We start from the raw sequence: 18,103 nt of genomic DNA, 5'->3' as shown, positions 1-18,103 counted from the left end.
TGGGTTGGTTTGGTTTTAAGTACAGATAAAACATGCGTGAGGGTTATATTTAAATGTAGGTTTGAGTTACATGGGATGCCAGCCTGGATTGGAATTAGGGGCCAGTTTATGATCATTACCCAAAGTGCTCTGTCCTGAACATTAGAAGACTGGGTACAACTAGGTCAACATGGTGAATCTCAGATCCATGACACAGCGATTTGGCTCAAACATTGCTCAATCTATCCCGTATGAGGTTCGCAAACAACACACATACACAAATTTGCTAATACCATCACCTGACAAGTCATATTAAATTATATTTAGTGATTCTGGCAACCTGTTTACACAAACACATTCATTATTTAACAGCCATCTGAAATCATTACTTAATCATGTATGTTTATTCAACATGTCTCCCTTCTCTAGTTTAAACATGCAGGGTTAGTTTGAATCGTTTTTGCAATGATGCAAAACAGAATAAATTTCACAAATGCAGTAAACAGAACTCTCTCTAAAGGAATGCAGTTCAGTACAAATTAAGCTGAATCGACAGCACTTGTGGGGTTACGTTGATTACCACATTTATTCAGCCTTTTTTTTTAACTCGCCTCTCGTTTTCTTTCACAAAAACTTTCTTTACAGTTGTGCACTGACAATGGAAGTGAATGGGGCTCACTGTTTCAGTGTGACAGCCACATGATGTAGAGAGTTTTTCAAGTTTTAAAGTTAACATGCTTTTAAAGTGAAGAAAGAAACTGCTTAATCTTTTCTGTGGGAAGTTCCAATTTATTTGTACAACTTTGCCAAAACCTCTAAAACAACTGTAAAAAATGTTTTGAATATCTTTACAGATCAAATAATACACAAGTTTGAAAAGAAGAATTTATGAAAGTGCTTTTGTAAATTAATATCCTCCAAAAAAATGGCCCTATACAATTCCATTGTGTGTCTTACCGTTTTTTTATTGATCGATTGATTGCAGTCAATATTACGCCACAAACACTGTCAGTTTAGCCAAAGGAAATAACGCATTTTCATTTATTTTTAAATGGAATTTTAAGTTTCAAATTTCTGCTTTTAAAAAACTGGCCACGTTTACTTCCACTGTCAAAAGCTTTGTGTGTGTGTGTGTGTTAACAACGGGCAAAGTGTGGTAATCCACAATATGCCACAAATGCTGTCTGTTTTAACAGAAGAAATCATTGCAATTATAAAATTATAAGCTTTAAATTTCTGCTTTTAAATCTTCTAAAACATTGGCCCATTCACTTCCATTGTAAGTGCCTCACCACAACCTTTTATTTTGGGGAGTTCAAATCATTTTTTTGTGCTAATCAATATTAACAGTCACAAAAACTCTCGATTGAGCTTAACTTGTAATGAACCCAGAATATTCCTCCACCAGCTCCATTATTAAGCAATGTCTGGACAGGCAGAGATGAGGTCAGTTAAATTTGTCACCTCACAAACCAGCATAAACAAGGTCATAAATAAGCATCTCGGTGTGTGGCGAGGAGAAGTGACAGCCTGTGTGTTTATACTGTTGGCTTGCTGAGAATATCTGCTTCTTAACGACACCTTCATCCACGAGAAATACACAAGAGCTTGTTCTTCGTCACTGCAGTGGTAAAGCTACTGCCTGTCTAAACAAAGACCATAAGAAACCAAACATGAGCACTTTAAGCCATTGAAATATTTTGCAATTCACCATATAAGTTTGACCCAGGATGACTCGATGTAGCAATGCCCTAGAATGTGTGCTTTTGAAATACAATGAATAAGTTACACAATATAACAATCCCGCACCATTCAGGCATCCAATGAAAAGCAATGGAAACAGTGACAAAAATCAAGCCTGTGCAATGAACAAAGCATTTGAGGTTTAAATATAGAACCTTTTATTTCCATTTAGAGTAAATAGTGTTGAAAATCTGAAATAAGGCTTAAATACCTACAGAACGTTCGTATTTAAATAGTCATTAACACTTTACATGCCCAAATCCAGTGACAATGAAAAAAGTCCTTGGTTTTTGTGTTGTTATTCTTCTTTTTTCATATTTTCCCTTGTAAGAAAGAGTTCAAGTATAAAAATTCTCAACAGTGTAAAATAGCCCATCTGATGCATATTTAAAGCAATAAAAGCACAGCATCCATCCTCGACATTGACGATACATTCTAGTGTATGAAGCAGCATGTCCCTTAGGTTTCGCCAAGTCTTTTTTTTTTTTTTTGTCCTTTTTTTGTTTTTTTTTTAGTATTTTAAACAGTTCTGGATATGACAAATGGAGATAACATGCCAGAAACAACAGGCCTGCAATAAAATAAATGTCATACGGTAGGCATTACACTAGCCGATATTTAATGTCATGTTCTAAAATTCCAAATGTATAAAGAAAAAAAAAAAAAAAAAAAAAAAAAAAAAAAAAGAATTGTACAGTGCACATACAGAATTGTATCTTAAATAAGTCCTACACCAACATTTTTGGTTGAGTATGTTAATAATACTACAGCTAAGCCTACTTAATAACTTATAATAATATGCCATGAGATGAATACATTATTATTCATACAGTACCGCTTCTAAGTCAGTGATCTTAGAGCGCAACATAAGTCAACTCAAAATAAATATCTTAAATAGCAGATGTCTTTAAATAGCATTACAAATGTAAGGCACACAAAGAACCCTCGTACACATGGATTCGGATCCTTTCACTATAGTGCTGTTCTGTAAAGAGTTGCTCATTGAAATACATAGACCTTATTACGTGTGCTGGTGCTCAGACATATTTCTTAGTGAACATAAATACCAGGCCTGTAGCGGTTCATTGATATAGGGTGAAAAGCTTGCGGGAACCCCCTCCCTTATCACAGATCCTCGTCGTGTTCCAGATAAAGATCCGTCGCTATATCGGGAGGATGCACAGGTCTGTCCTCAAGCTTCTGGACCCTCTCTAAGAGGATAAGAAGAGTTGACAGACCCGGAGCAGGACCGGAGTCCAGGGATGAAACTGTGACAGCTCAATAAACGAGCACCAGTGATGTTTCCAGAGCAATCCGACTGTGTGTGTGTATCAGTTCCTGTTCTTTCCAACACAGCAATTGCTCTCTGATTCTATACTAGTACTGAGCAATGCCCCATGCTTTTTTCCCTACGTAGTCATCTTTGTTTGTGTGTGTGTGCGTGTATGTGTGTTTATGCATCCTCCCTCGCCCACAGACAGACATTAACACTTAAATTTGTGTAACGGTGTACATGTTAGTCCGTGTGTTTTGTAAGCATATAATACAATACGTCTCAGTCTTTTTGTCTTTTCGAGAGTGCCTTCAAATTGTTCGATGCCCATTATGGGGGAGCAAAAGAAAATCTCTCCTGTTCCTGCACTTTGTTTTGTCCCCTGGCGGTCTGTTTGCTTTGCATAGGTCAGGAGGTCAATACAGGAGTCAGAGAAAGGGGGGACATTCAGCATCAGATAGATAAAAAGGTAGTTCACAACACATAAAACATGCTAACACTGGATCTTTCTCCATTTCGCCACAGTTAGGTCTACTATCCCTGATTGGCAGAGTTTGTCGTTTCTAATTCGCTGAAAAATGCTCCATTTCCCTGATGATCAAAAAAAAACGCACTTGAGAAGATGACAGAACAAAAAGAGCCCTCAAAAATGAGAATAAATATAAAGGTAAGGGGCCCTAGAATCAAAACAATGTGGGACATTTCCAAGTGTCCTTCGGAAAAACGGTCGCCTACATTAAATGACAGCATCGGGACTTAAGGTTTCGTCTACAACGCACCTATACCACAGTGATTAGTCGCTGCATACCTCCTTTCGCAATAAATATCCTACTCTAATATTAATTATAGTAATAAAGATAACAATAATGATAATGATAATAGTAAAAAGCTAGTTTCCGTCCTTTTCTGCAATCTTTTTTTTTTGTTTGTTTGGTTTTGTTTTTTTCTTTAAATCACAGCAAGTTGGAAAGCAATGGAGTTCCCATCTCACTAATAATCTCTCTATCAATTACTATCCCCCTCCTGTATGCTCCTCGTCTTCCTCCTCTTGCAATCAACCCACAACCAGCAACTATTTTCGTCACCATCCTCTTCATCATCTAGTAGCAGTCGCTGGGCGTCGATTCCCTGCGCGTCTCCTGTCCGTCTCTTTGGTTGCTATTGCATCCGTTCGGCTTGCAGCTGCTGGGGCTGGTATTGACCGAAGGCCGCAGCTGCAGCTGCAGACCCCGGCGCGGCGGTGGCCAGTGGTTGCTGCATGGCGTAGCCATAGCCGGCGGTAGCTACGTAGCCGGTTGCGGCAGGAGAGGCAGCGTACGGGTACTGCTCGTAGGCTGCGGCGGCCGCAGCGTTTGCGGCACTGGCATACTGTGCATAGGCTGCACCTGTGTAGTCGATGTAAGGTGAGGACGCGGTGGCGGAGGCCGCTGCTGGCTGGATGTGAGGGATGACCACACTGGGCTGCATGAAGGCCTGCGGGTACATGTAGTGAGTGGGGATCCTGTGAGAGACAAACACGACAGCATGTTAGCAATGCATTATGGACACATCAAATACAGAACCACATCCACAGCGCGGCCAAGCACCCCATTTCCACAATTCAGTAACACCAAGGAAATGCCTGCTAGTGATTATTAGAAATATAAGGTTGCCAAAATAGACATCTCTCTGAACAATTGCAATTTCTGTGCCATTTGCATTACCAAATAATTACTATCGTCAGACAAAATTTCCAAAATTCACCCATGTGTCATTGGCTAAACAAGCAGACAAGAACTGTCTTTGACTGTTCCAATATAGTGGATGGCTTACTGGACCATAGAAACAGCCACTAATAGGGCATCTACCTATACATTTCTATGGTTGCTAAATTGGGCTGGTTGAGACACTTCAACAGAGCAATGCTTTGTAAACCAGTGTTTACATTTGTGAGAAAAAAAAACAAAACAAAAAGAAATAGTTAAAAAGCCAAGTTCCCATCAGCTATTGGTCAAACAATTAGATGCCCCACCCCCAAGCTCATACCACTGGCTGAGCCACAGTTGCTATGTCAGGCTAGTCGGGATTCTCAAACAAAGAGAGCAATGTTTTGTTAGCCCCTCATTGTTTACACTTTACAACATACAATTGTCTTAAAGTTGTCTGTACTCTAACTTGAGACCAGAGAAAATAATTTAACATCCTTTTAATACTAAAAATGCTAAGTTAACAGATCATCTGTGTGAATCATCTGTTAAAAGTCATATGCGTTCAACAGCCCTGTGATCGTCCTATGAAATGGGGGAAGGCAGGACCCAGGAGAGGCGAAGAGGAGATGAGGGGAGCATTGTGAATATGTCAGGGCTACTTTGACAGCTGGACAGTTTTCAAAAAGGGACGTTGCTGGCTGTTTCCCCCTCCGCACTTAGACAATGAGCCTCAGGCTGGACAGCACACACAGAGGGGAGTTTTGATTAAATAAGCAATCAGGAACAATGAGCCCATTCTGCCTTTCATTACGTACCCCGTTGCACTCTCAGAACGCTTTTCACATTTACTGTCTGCACTAAACAGACGGGTGAGAACTTTTTAAATTCAGGGATGACAGAATGCATTGAAATGCCTGACGCACTAAATATGATTTAATAAGGCAAGACAACTATATTGTAAAAGACAGTGACATCTGTGAGAATTTAGGATCGGAGATTCTGATGAAAAACTGAACTGAGTTTATAATGAAATTTGACTTTAAAGAAACAGGGATCCATGGCTTTGGGGAAGCAACATCTACTTTGACCTGCACAAGTAGAATAAGAATTTCCACAATGAGGCTTTTTAGAGAAGGTGGTGTTTATGACTAAAATTTGAGTTGGTTAAGATGGTTTGAAAAAGTGAGAGAATGGTTCTATCATGGCAACCCTATTTGTAGCACACCATTATAACAATCAAACCTCAACCCCTGACCCCCAGAATCAAACTCCAAAACCTTTGCCCCAAATGAAAGAAAATAAGCATACCACAGGCGTCAAGAAAAAAAAAGGGCAACAGTACATATTACCAACATCAACTCAAAACACACAACCACTCACATAATGCCATAAATGAGAGGAATGAAACAAAACCTTCCTTTTTCTCACTCAGGACAAAGGGCAAAGATGCTCCTATGTAATCTTTCATAGATTCCTTGCCAGCCTGAGGTGACAGCAGGGATTGTGTTAATATAGACTACCACAGTGAAAATACACTCAGCTTCAAACATTGAGAAGTTCACATTCAACCTGCACAGGCACCACAACAAAAACAATCACCACACACACATTTCACTCATTTAAATAAAATACTTCACTCATTTAAAACGAGGTTCACATTGTGAACAGACATCTCACAGACATTTATTCTGTGATTTACATATGAATCATTGTGAGAAATTAACAAATTATTAGTAAGCAACTTAAAAATTATCAATTAAGGGACAATATTCGCCTTGGATCATATGAGCATTTTTTTTTTTACTTTTATGGGGGCGAAGTTTCAATTTAATAAATTAATATAACATTAGTAATTAAAATAATTAGATGTATGAGAATGTTACCAATCAAAAAAAAAAAAAATCTCACCAAAATGTGTCTACAAAAAGAGTTTGCCCAAGCAAAAGTCACAATGGGTAGTTGTTAGGGCATTGCTATGAGGTTTGCTAAAGTACTGTGGTTGGTCACCAAGATGTTTTTGACTCTAGACTGTATAAAGAATAGCTTAAGCAGTAAAGTTAGTAGCAAACAAATAAATGCAATAAACCTAGCACTTAATTGATGTAGCTAAGCACATCTTAAAAAAAAAAAAAAGTTAAATGTAATACTCTTGCTCAGTGCATGTCTATCACAACATGGTCTAATATTAGGTTGGCCTGTTAGTTGTTAGTACATTGAGATTCATACTACAGATCACGCGGTCAGAAAAAGGACATAAACCTTGCGCAACCACTTTTGAGTTAAATAAAATGCAGCTGACTCAAGACCACAGTCAGTGCAGCTCTTTTAGTGTGAGTGACAGGAAGGGCTGGACGCTATTTTCTGCGTCCTTGGTCATCCCACACTAGAGTGCCATTTTCAAAATGCAAGAAGATTTTACCTTCTACATCTTTATCTATTTGTATAGTGAGCGCTTAAGAAAATACTACGCATCTGATCAGCCTTTTGTCACATGATAATGAGCACAAATAATCAATGATTTTTACAAAGACCATACTCCCATTAAAAACTAACTATCAGGTTCTTTCAAATAGAGATTAAAATAACTTGTTACTGTGCCGCTCAACAGTGCACATAAATTTACCCATCTAGAGCACTGCAGATCAGGAACCTTGAGGTTTGTGTCTAAATAAAAGGTCAACTTCAGACTAGAGTTTCACAGATCTAGAAGACAGCTGTTCTGATCTCAGCTGTGCAACTATGATTAGGGAGACGAGAACTAGACTTACGTATTATACACAATTTGGACAAATTAGCCTTCATGATCTGGTTAGGCTGTTTTTACACACTATGTGTGATACTAACATTTAATGCTGAGCTCATGAGAAACTCTACAAAGAAAGTTGCAGAACAGGTATGACTTTGCAAATTTCAAACCTGACCCATATATTACATAGTCCCAATTTGACTACCAACACCGTTTGGTTGCGTTTGGCCCCTGAGCAACCTTTTCCAACCGCTTCAAGGTCAAAGAATGATGCCACGGTTCATTTGACAAGCAGCTTCCTGACAACACTGTCAAAAAATGCCTTAACACAATACACTGGTGCTAGACGAGAGGTGCCATCTCAGCGGCAATGTGGCACATGTTGGGCCTTGTTGAGTTTATCTCGAAGCTAAATGTCAGGAGCGGCCCAACCCCCCAAGCTGAGAGAGAGAGAGAGAGAGAGAGAGAGAGAGAGAGAGAGAGAGAGAGAGAGAGAGAGAGAGAGAGAGAGAGAGAGAGAGAGAGAGAGAGAGAGAGAGAGAGAGAGAGAGAGAGCGAGCTTCATGCGAGTGCAGTGTCAGCACTACAGCCTTTGTGTAAAACAATGGTGAAGCTTGTTTTCCTTAACGCCGCACGGGGCCATGTGAAGGCTCACTCAGGGGGCTGTGGCATCCAGACATTTGTTTGTCACAGCAGAGGGCTCACAACACTGCAAACACATGCATGCATGTCACAAATAGACACACGCTCACCCACACGCATACACACACGCTGTGGAATCCTCCACAGATTAAACGATGACACTGAACGCCTGCCAGTTTTTTCATATGCCTGCTGATCTTAAAGTAAATTGTCAAGTTGCCTCTGTAAACTGATGTTTCTTTGTCTTTCTGTCTTTAGCATGATATACACTACTGTTAAAAAGTTAGGGGTCGTTAAAATAAAAAAAAATAAGCAATTACTACTTTTTTCAGCAGAGATTCATTAAATAAAAAATAAAAAGTGAGTAAATACGTTTATGTTGCAATCTTTTTATTTTTTACTTTCCATTTAAAGAATCCTAAAAACATGTATATCATGGTTTTAAATTCTAAGCAGCACACCTATTTTCAACATTAATAATAAGAAGAAATAGACACTGAAGACTGGAGTAATGGATGCTGAAAATTCAAATAATAAAATAAAGTACAATAAAAAGAAAACAGTTCGTTTAAAATAATACAGTAATATTATGAAATTTGGTCAAATAATTGCAGCCTTGGTGACCTTAAGAGACCTATCAAAACATTAAAAAAAAAAAAAAAAAAAAAGACCAACCTCAAATTTCTGAACAGCAAACTTACACGAGCAGGTAGTCAGGAAAGTTTAAAAAAGTAATAAACTCATAAATAAAAATTCTATCCTCATGTCATTCCATATCTGTATTTTTTTTTCCTGAGACATGAAATAAGATGTGAGATCCGAGCGGTTCATTTCCATATAGTAAATATATATGGTGATTTTTAATACCCAGCTCCAAAATGGCAAAAGAAGCACTATAAAAAAAATTATCCCAAAACTGACTTGTGCTCTATACTTCAAATCTTCGGAACCTATTCGATAATTCTGTGTGAGGAACAGACCAGAATTTAAGTTATACCCCGAAAAGACACAAAAGACCCCATTGTATATGTTTTTTTTTACAGTTGTATATTGTTGTAGATTTACATTTTTACAGTTCACTTGTAGCTATTAGCTACTTAAATGTCTGTCTTTTCATCACACAAAGCCATCGTATGGCTTCAAAGACTTGGAATATAGCGCAACCGTTGTGATGCTTTTATGGCACTTTTTTGTCCTTTTTGGAGCTTGGCAATATAAAAATTATCCACTTTTGCTGTATGGAAAAGAACATCTCAGTCATGCGTTTTCCATCTCATTTTGCATTTTACTGATGAAAAAAATATACAGGAACAATAAGTGGCTGAGTAAATTAGTATATTTGCCATTTTTGTTTGTGTAAACTACCCCTTTAAACTTTCTGGTTGGTTTCGTTTTCCTACAAAAATGGTCAAAAGGGAATTTACAAGGAGATCATCACTGAAAGAGAAACGGCAGGACTCTAGAGAATCTGGATCCACTGCCGGATGCCTTATAGGGCTAGAGTAAAGAGACGATAGAGGAGAGACAGAGAGAGAGCTGGAAAAGGAGGAGAAATGAACGGACACAATGGAGACGGGAGAGAACGGTAAAGGGTGAGTATGTGTCATATTCTCGGTGTTGTGAGTGTGACAGGACTCCCAATCAGTGAGCAAAATAAAACCGCAACGTGCAAGTTTGTAGTCGGGCTGTAGGGTTGGCGTGAAGAGGGATCAACAACGGCACACAAAACAAAATGGCACTCACTCCAATAACAAGACACCAGAAAACAAAAAAAAGTGAAGATAAATAAATAATCAAAAACACAAGCTCCAGCAATAAAAAACGTGAAGAAAACAAAAGGAAGCAAAGTAAAAATCACACTTTGCTCCGTGGCAAAGTTATCACTCCTCCACAACATGGAAATTCAGCACCCCAAAACCAGCCCTTTTCCATTAAATTAAAAAAAGCACACAGTTAAGCTATCAACACCACTTCATAACGGTAAAAAGGCACACACAGCTCTATGTACTATTAAAAGTGAAAGTCCAAACCAAAATAAAACCAACATACATGCATCTGTAATCACCATTTTCGAGCTTGTTTGTGTGTGTTTGAGTCTACAGGTACTGTAGCTACAGATCTGCACAAAGCTCTCAGAGCTATTCCTCAAACCACCAGTTATCTTAACCCAAATCGAGCCTGTCGGACCAGAGAAAGATAGACAACATTGAGTCAGGCTATAGTGTCCAGTGTAAAAGATCTTCTTACTCACACACGCGCGCGCACACACACACACACACATATACACACACTCTCAACATCAATCTAATTATATCAAAGTATTAAATAAGCTTCAGTAATTATGAATATGCATTGAACTTCCCTATTAACAATGTATAAACATACATTTGTTCATGATGCCTCTGAGAGTTCATAATCTGGTCCTAAAACTGGTTTGATGTTTAAAACTACCATTGTACACATACATAATCTATTTTTGCTGTTACTCACCCATATGGTCTTTGGATGTAAGCAGGGTGAATCTGAGGGACACCAAAGGTAAAACCTGCGCACAAAAGAATTAAATAGCAAATGAACAAGGCTTTGAGCATTTCTGCAAAATTACTAATGTTACAATCCCAACTAAACCTGCTAAAGATGTCTGTAGATGAAGTTAAACATTGGTGGAACTACGGTTTTGTCGAACTTTGCCAAGTCAATGGGACTGTACACATGAAGTACAATAGCTTATAGTTAATCACATCATTGCATCGCTAATCTCCTTTACAGTCACCGTTTACCATTAAGACTTGAAAACCTTAGGTAAACATCAGCGCATGTACAAACAAAGAAACTACAGAACTGAAAAATGCCTATGCTTTTGTTAGAACATAAATGTATCTGCGCTTTGTCAGTCAAACCTTGTAGGTTTATTGGGAGTAATTGTGTCAAATAAAAATAAAAATAAAAGAGCGATGCAGTTGGTAACCAATGGCTTCTTCTCATGAATATTATCTTTATGTCTTTGCTCTTAGAAGCCTCACCTGGCTGCATCACTCGTGGCTTGGCTCCGAGATAAGCCAGGTTAACGTTGGCTTTCCTGCCGTCGATGATGGGGTTGGGGTCCTTACAGGCTCTGTCTGCAGCAGAGCGGTCTGCCATAGTCACCTAGTTTGAAACACAACAAAGAGAAGTGTGGTGCATGTGAGATACACATTAAATTATCTAAAAACTAACGGGATATGCTAATTCTGGAAACATAAATACAAAAACAAGCTTCCATGGCCCTATTTGTTTCTGAATAGCCAAAGAAAGCCTTTGCAGACTTCACTTAATTCCTTTAAACAAACCCTTGTGACCTCTGCCCCAAATGAGGCTTTAAACAAGATGGTGTGTGTTATTTTGTGTTTATTTATTTTTAAGATGTCTGGCTAACAAAATCATTAAAGACAGAGGTCACTCAAGGCTTTCTACGCCTTATTTTGGATATGCTTGTGAAGCAGGCAACAGGTTTGTTATGAAATCCACCAGGGTCCCTTAACTTCTGCTGTGTGGACTGTCAAAACTTTACAAGTTAGCTTGTTTACTCAGTCGCTGAGGAACTCTTATCAGGGTGCTTCTAGTCAAACTCGACAGCTGAGACAACAAGGGCCTGTTTTAGACTTCAATATGCACTTTGTTCGGTCAGGAATTATTGATATTCTGACTATTAACATGCAGCTTGAATTTATACTAAGAGTTTTTTGGAATTAAAGGGACTGCCGCCGTTCAATCAAAAACGATGGTGCTCCAAACTTGTATGACATTCTTAGGACAAAAAGGAGATTTTAGGAAAAATGACAGTCTCAGTTCACTTTCATATATATATATATATATATATTTTTTTTACACTAAATGAAAGTGAATGGGGACTGGGTTATTGAAGTTTCGTGTTCGCCACAACAACATGAGGGTGAGTAAATGAGTGGGGTGAACTGTCCCTTTACAACATAGGTTTCAATATCAGTCTGTAAAATAAATGCATGCGGATAGAAAAAAACAATTTTAAAACCTTAAAACTTTTAGCGGCTACTTACTAAAGAAATCAAATTTGAGCCATCAAGCACGCGCGTTCCAGACAAACTCAGTGCGTTTGATTATAAAACAACTAGTGAGTTGCCATTTAAATGTGTTGTGCAAGTTTACGTTTGACAGTCATAGGAATACTTACAAATCCATAACCCCTGGACTTCCCAGTCTGTCTGTCTGTAATCACCACAGCTTCTTCTATTTCGCCAAACACTTCAAAATATTTCCTTAGACTGGAATCCGTCGTATGATACGGAAGACCACCGACAAATATCTTGGTATAAGTGGTGTCCTTTTGTGTGGTATGCATCCTCACAAAAAAATGCTCAAGTGCAAAAAATAAAAAAGGGAAAGACGATAGTGCAATTTAGGACTGATAATGACCGTGCCACTCCTTTAATATTCCGTTAAAATATTCTCTAGAAGTTACAAAAAGCGATTGCTGAGAAATATAAAACGCACGCGCGCAGATGGGTTTAATGTCAGAGGTAGAGTAATGTGGAGCGGATTGAGCCAAGGATCATCAGGTGGGTCGAACTCCTCTTCCAAACTGACGTGACTTCTAAAAAGTGCGTGTGACCCATTCCTAAAAGCACCCGGTTAAACCACACCCAGATCACTTTGAGGGAGGTACGAGCAGGCTTGACCCCACGCCCACTACACGCGCTTGAACAACAGCTGGACGGCGCACAACGGGCATCTGTGTGCCTTTGTTCAAGAACTGTAGACATTTCATACAGTTGTTGTTTCAGTAAATGCATGTAAATGTGTGTGTGACAGGAAAAAATACTCCAAACGCCACATTTTTCTAACAGTAACCTTGCTTTAAAAGCCAGATTAAACCATATGCTGGTTTCACAGACAAGGCTTAAATCTAGTCCTAGACTAAAATGTAAATCTGAGCTGTTTCAACTGAAAGAAACTTTCACTGACTGATCTTAAAATATATCGGTGCCTTTGTTTTTCCTCAAGATGCACACCAGTAATGTTTTTTCCTAAGCACGTTAATAAAAATGACTTAAAAATGGCCTAATCCTGGTTTAGTCTAAACCCTGTCTGTGAAACTGGGCCATGGTCTCCCAGGCTTGCCAAGCTGGTCAGCAAGCTGGTCTCCCAACAAAACCAGCTGAAAAATGCCCTAAAACTCTATAAGACCAGCTGGATACTGTCTGAAAACCCTATGAAACCAGCCTACAGACCAGACTGGGAAACAAGCAAACTGTGCTCGGTTAAACCAGCTCATGCTTGTTTAAGCTGTTTTCACCCAGCAGGAAACATTGGCAGTTTTGAGACATATATATGGCTTCAGGCAATAACTAAGCATGACAGCGCCAGATCTGTTACAAATAGCCTAAACTTAATAGCTAAATTCATGGCTGTAATGGCTGACACAAATTGGGTTAACACTGCACTCCATATGACCCAGTGCATAAGAAAGTAACAAAATGAAACCATTCTGATGGTTATATATATATTTGATATATAGCATTTTAACTTGATAGCTTTATATGTCAAAATGGCAAATAGACAATATGGCTGAATCGAAAAGTCAGTAGCCCGTGGAATTTAATGCGACTTCATGACTGTAGTGCAAAGAATTTAAAATGTTGCAAAGTTTTGCTAACAAAAAACAAAATGTTTCCAGCACATAGCTTTCACACTTGGTCACTAATAATAGACATAGCTAGCTGTAGATAAGCACAGAAGCAAACCCAGCATATCTTATCAGGCTGATCTTGTCCGTTAGGACAACTTGGCAGGTGGTGGGTAAAAGAGTTCTTCAGGTGAAGAACATACACAGATGTGCTGGATGGACGCGTTTCAAATGCTGTTTCATTGAAACTAAAAACAGAGTGAGCGTCTGGGCATGTTTCGTGCGTCCCTCAATGAATATTTGCAGCATAAAGGTACTCATTTTGTGTAGTCAACACCTTTCATTTCTTTTCACACGCATTTTTGATTACCATTTTTATAAATATATCAAAAAATAATATTGTATTTTGTTATATTTTTCTCTTTTGTGTTCAGTCACCGTTTGATTTAACCATCTTTAATAACTTTTTAGCTTTTTTGTAACATGGATTGGTAGAAATATGCCTATTAGTCTCTTCATACTTCAGGACACTACTGCTATTTATTGCAAAATCAAATTAAAATCAGTTAATAATTAATTAAAAGTATAGTATAGCGTTCTAACATTTCTTTGACAGATGTGAAAGGCACATTTTTACAACAATTACAACTGCTAATGTAAGACCATCCCAGTCTCCTTTAGGACAAAAAGAACAGACGATTTTCTAGGTCTTCATATAATTGGGAGGAACGTGATATGTCACCAGGTAAATTATTAAACAGCCTTCTCATTTAGACTATACAACTTCCAGCACTCGGGTGATGGAGTTTTTGTGGAAGCTTGCAACCTGAGAACTAGCCTGTGTGGTGTGACCCGTCGAGCCATGTGGAGATCCTGACGCCCATAGATGGATAATTGAGGCTTTATATAAAAAATGTCAGGGAGGAACTCGATCGAGAGCATCCATGAATCAACTAATTTATTCATGCCAGGCCACAATCTCATTAAGCTGTGAGTGGAGGCGCAGTGAGGGAGATGGCTTTGTGTTTCAGCACAGTTACAAAAGGAGGCCTATCTTCTTTCAGCTGTCTACGTTTACCTACAAGACATTGACTTGATCTTTTTTCCTGTAGGCTATAGTTTTATGGGCACCTACTGCATAACTTGATTGGCAATCAATTTCATAAGCTTTCCAATGAAAGGAATAGTCTGGGTTCAATCGACAAGCTCAACTGACAGCATTTGTGAGATAATGATGATTGCCACCAAAATAATTTTGACTCATCCCTTTTGTTTTCTTTCAAATAAAAAGCAAAAATCAAAGGTTCTGCAGTGTATTAACAATAGATGTCAAAGGGCCCAATTTTAAGGATTTAAAAGCAGAAATGTGAAGCTCATAATTTTATAAAACAACTTATATTTATTTTTATGTTAAAACTTTGAACTTGGTATTGTCATTTTTACAGTTGTTTTTAGGTTAGATTTTGTTTTTATTTTCTGCTTTCATGTAAATTTTAATTAAAAGTTTTAGCAATTTTTAACAAAAATATGTCTAAATAGGTTTTTATTAATATTTATTTCAGTTTTAGTTTAGTTATTTTAGTACATTATGTTAAGTTGTCTTGGAAACTAGCTTAAATAAAACAAGTTTATTTAAAAATTTTTTTATTATTATTTCAGTTAACATTTATTTTAAGTAATGAAAATGTTTTCAATAGTTTAGGTTTACTATAATAACCCTGGTTAACACACATATTGTTTACATCTTGTGGTTATACTATTGAAACATCAACATTTATGGATTCACTTCATTTTGTTTTTTACATCAAAAGTATTGTTTATTGAGCATAACTTGAACCCTTATTCTTGAACCCACAATATTTTATAAAGTTAATGGATATAACCTTGCTAGTTCTTTCTCCTTTTCAAGTTGGGCTTACACTGAGGGAATAGTTTATAATAGACCTAATGCTCTTTTTGTAGGGCAAACAAAAAGAACAAGAGATTTTGGAGAGCGCTCAACACAATCCACCTGTCAAACACAGTCAGTCACTCACTCACGCAAACACACATTTACTGCCTTCAGAGGTCACTGGTTCTAACGAACAGCTGAATGGCTTTGAAAGCCACACATACAAGTCATAGAAGGTTAGGGTTGAAAACTCTTTAACTGTATGCTTCGTTTATTTGGATAAAGTCAGGTGAAATCTAGTTGTGCGGTACATATGTTATAATGTTTAAGTCTGTAATGCTAATTTTCATATGGTATCATAAGAGCCTGTCTGACAAGAGCCAGCTTGAATGGTGAGGCATTACTGCTTGGATAGAGGGGGCATTTTCAAATGTAACAGGTGGGACCTGTCGGAATGTCAGCGCAGGCAGACAAATCACTGGCAGCTGTAACAGCACACACGCACACACACACACACACACACACACAAGAGATGACGACACGTTTTTTTTTTAAAGGTATCTAGTTTTATATAATTAGCTAATTGCAAGAGGCCTAGTTACTTAGGATAGTTACACCATCATAATTACAAAGAGACATACTAACATGCAAGGAAAACACCAGAGAGCCATCTCGGATTTCCACTGTCCCCAAGACAAAACAATTCCCTGTTTCAGCCTAACTACATTAGCTAAGTAGCGCCACCTTGTGGACAGCCATTTCCCTTCAGTGGAAGGTCCATTTAAAAGAATATGTGACGCTGGACCACAAAACCAGTCTTAAGTCGCTGGGGTATATTTGTAGCAATAGCCAAAAATACATTGTATGGGCCAAAATTATCCATTTTTCTTTTATGCCAAAAATCATTAAGATATTAAGTAAAGATCATGTTCCATGAAGATATTTTGTAAATTTCCTACCGTTAATATATCAAAACTTTTTGATTAGTAATATGCATTGCTAAGAACTTCATTTGGACAACTTTAAAGGCGATTTTCTCAATATTTACATTATGCACCCTCAGATTCCAGATTTTCAAATAGTTGTATCTTGGCCAAATATTGTCCTATCATAACACACCATACTGTAACGGTCCGTGGTTGTGGATGAAAGGCGCACGACGAAAGAATAAACAAAATAGGAATCTTTAATAAACGGCATCAACACACGTTTGACATTATTGTTAACTTAAGATCAGACAAACACAAAGGCAAAACTGAGGACTTATAAAGGGGCTGGAACAAACGAGGAAACAAGGTAATTGAATCAAACACAGGTGATGAATATAACTAATTAACAAAACTAGGTCAGAAACTAAAACAGGAAGAACCAAATAAGGACAAAAAGGAAACTAAACAAACAGTTCTGTTACACATACATCAATGGAAAGATTATTTATTCAGCTTTCAGATGATGTATAAATCTCAGTTTTGAAAAATTGACACTTAAGACTGGTTTTGTGGTCCAGGGTCACATATTGATTTTTAGACAAAATATCTCACAGATTATTGTAATAATTGATTGCATATGAAAGTAGTTTATATGATAAACTATACATAGAAAGTTTGGGGTTAGTAAGAAATTAATACTTTCATTCAGCAAGGATGCATTAAATTGATGAAAAATTACACTGTATAAACATTTATAATGTTATAAATAACATTTATAATGTTATTTCTATTTCAAGTAAATTATGTTATTTCGAACTCTCTATTCACCTAAAAATCCTAGGGAAAATATATCATGACTTCCACAAAAAGATTAAGCAGAAAAAAGTAGATAATAATAATAATAGGAAATGTTACTTCAGCCAAAAAGAAATAAATAAATAAAAAAATTCAGCATATTAGAATGATATTTGAAGGATTATGTGACACTGAAGATTTGAGTAATGGCTGCTAACAATTTTGTTTTGTCATCACAGGAATGAATTACACTGTAAAATATAAAATAGTTAACATATAGAAAACAGTTATTTCAAATAATTATTTCTAATAATATTTTTACAATATTTTACTGTAATTTTGATAAAATAAATGCAGCTTTGCTGAGCACAAGAGACTCATACAAAACATTTAAAAATCTTACTGGCCCCAAACTTTTGAGAAAGAATAATGTTCTTAAAATTCAAGACTCATGAGCAGTATGAAAGAAATATCTAATTGGCAACTTACATATATTATGCTGAATTGTTAACCCTTCTAATCATTTGTTCTGCTACCTACATAATGACTGCAGCAGTCCGTTTACACTTATTAGGCACATATTTCCAAGATAATGTAAAATCCAAGGTCAGAATTTGATCTGAGCCATACCCTGCATTAAAATAAACAAGATTAATAATGTGAATAACATGTAAAGTGCATGTGCAACTCAAAGAATGTACATTAGGAAATATCGCTAGATCAAGCTGATTCAGTATGTAGTTTCATTCTGAAACACACACACACAAGCAGCAGGT

At 37.4% G+C, this 18,103-nt stretch overlaps 1 protein-coding gene across 1 annotated transcript; it reads right to left on the bottom strand.

Annotated features, from left to right (window-relative positions):
• Positions 1-1,859: 1,859 nt before the first annotated feature.
• LOC306885471 (RNA-binding protein 24-like) lies at positions 1,860-12,681 on the bottom strand. The gene is made up of 4 exons (XM_079442011.1): positions 12,261-12,681; positions 11,095-11,218; positions 10,562-10,616; positions 1,860-4,496 (listed from the first exon to the last, which is right to left on the bottom strand). The coding sequence occupies exons 1-4, from the start codon at positions 12,426-12,428 to the stop codon at positions 4,154-4,156; spliced, it is 690 nt and encodes a 229-aa protein (XP_079298137.1). The 5' UTR covers positions 12,429-12,681; the 3' UTR covers positions 1,860-4,153.
• Between the last annotated feature and the right edge of the window lie 5,422 nt (positions 12,682-18,103).

Source organism: Barbus barbus, assembly GCF_936440315.1.
Source record: "Barbus barbus genome assembly, chromosome: 19".
In the NCBI taxonomy this organism is placed as follows: Eukaryota; Metazoa; Chordata; class Actinopteri; order Cypriniformes; family Cyprinidae; genus Barbus; species Barbus barbus.
The sequence above is the reverse complement of the archived record's forward strand: the minus strand, read 5'-3'. Positions and strand labels throughout refer to the sequence as shown.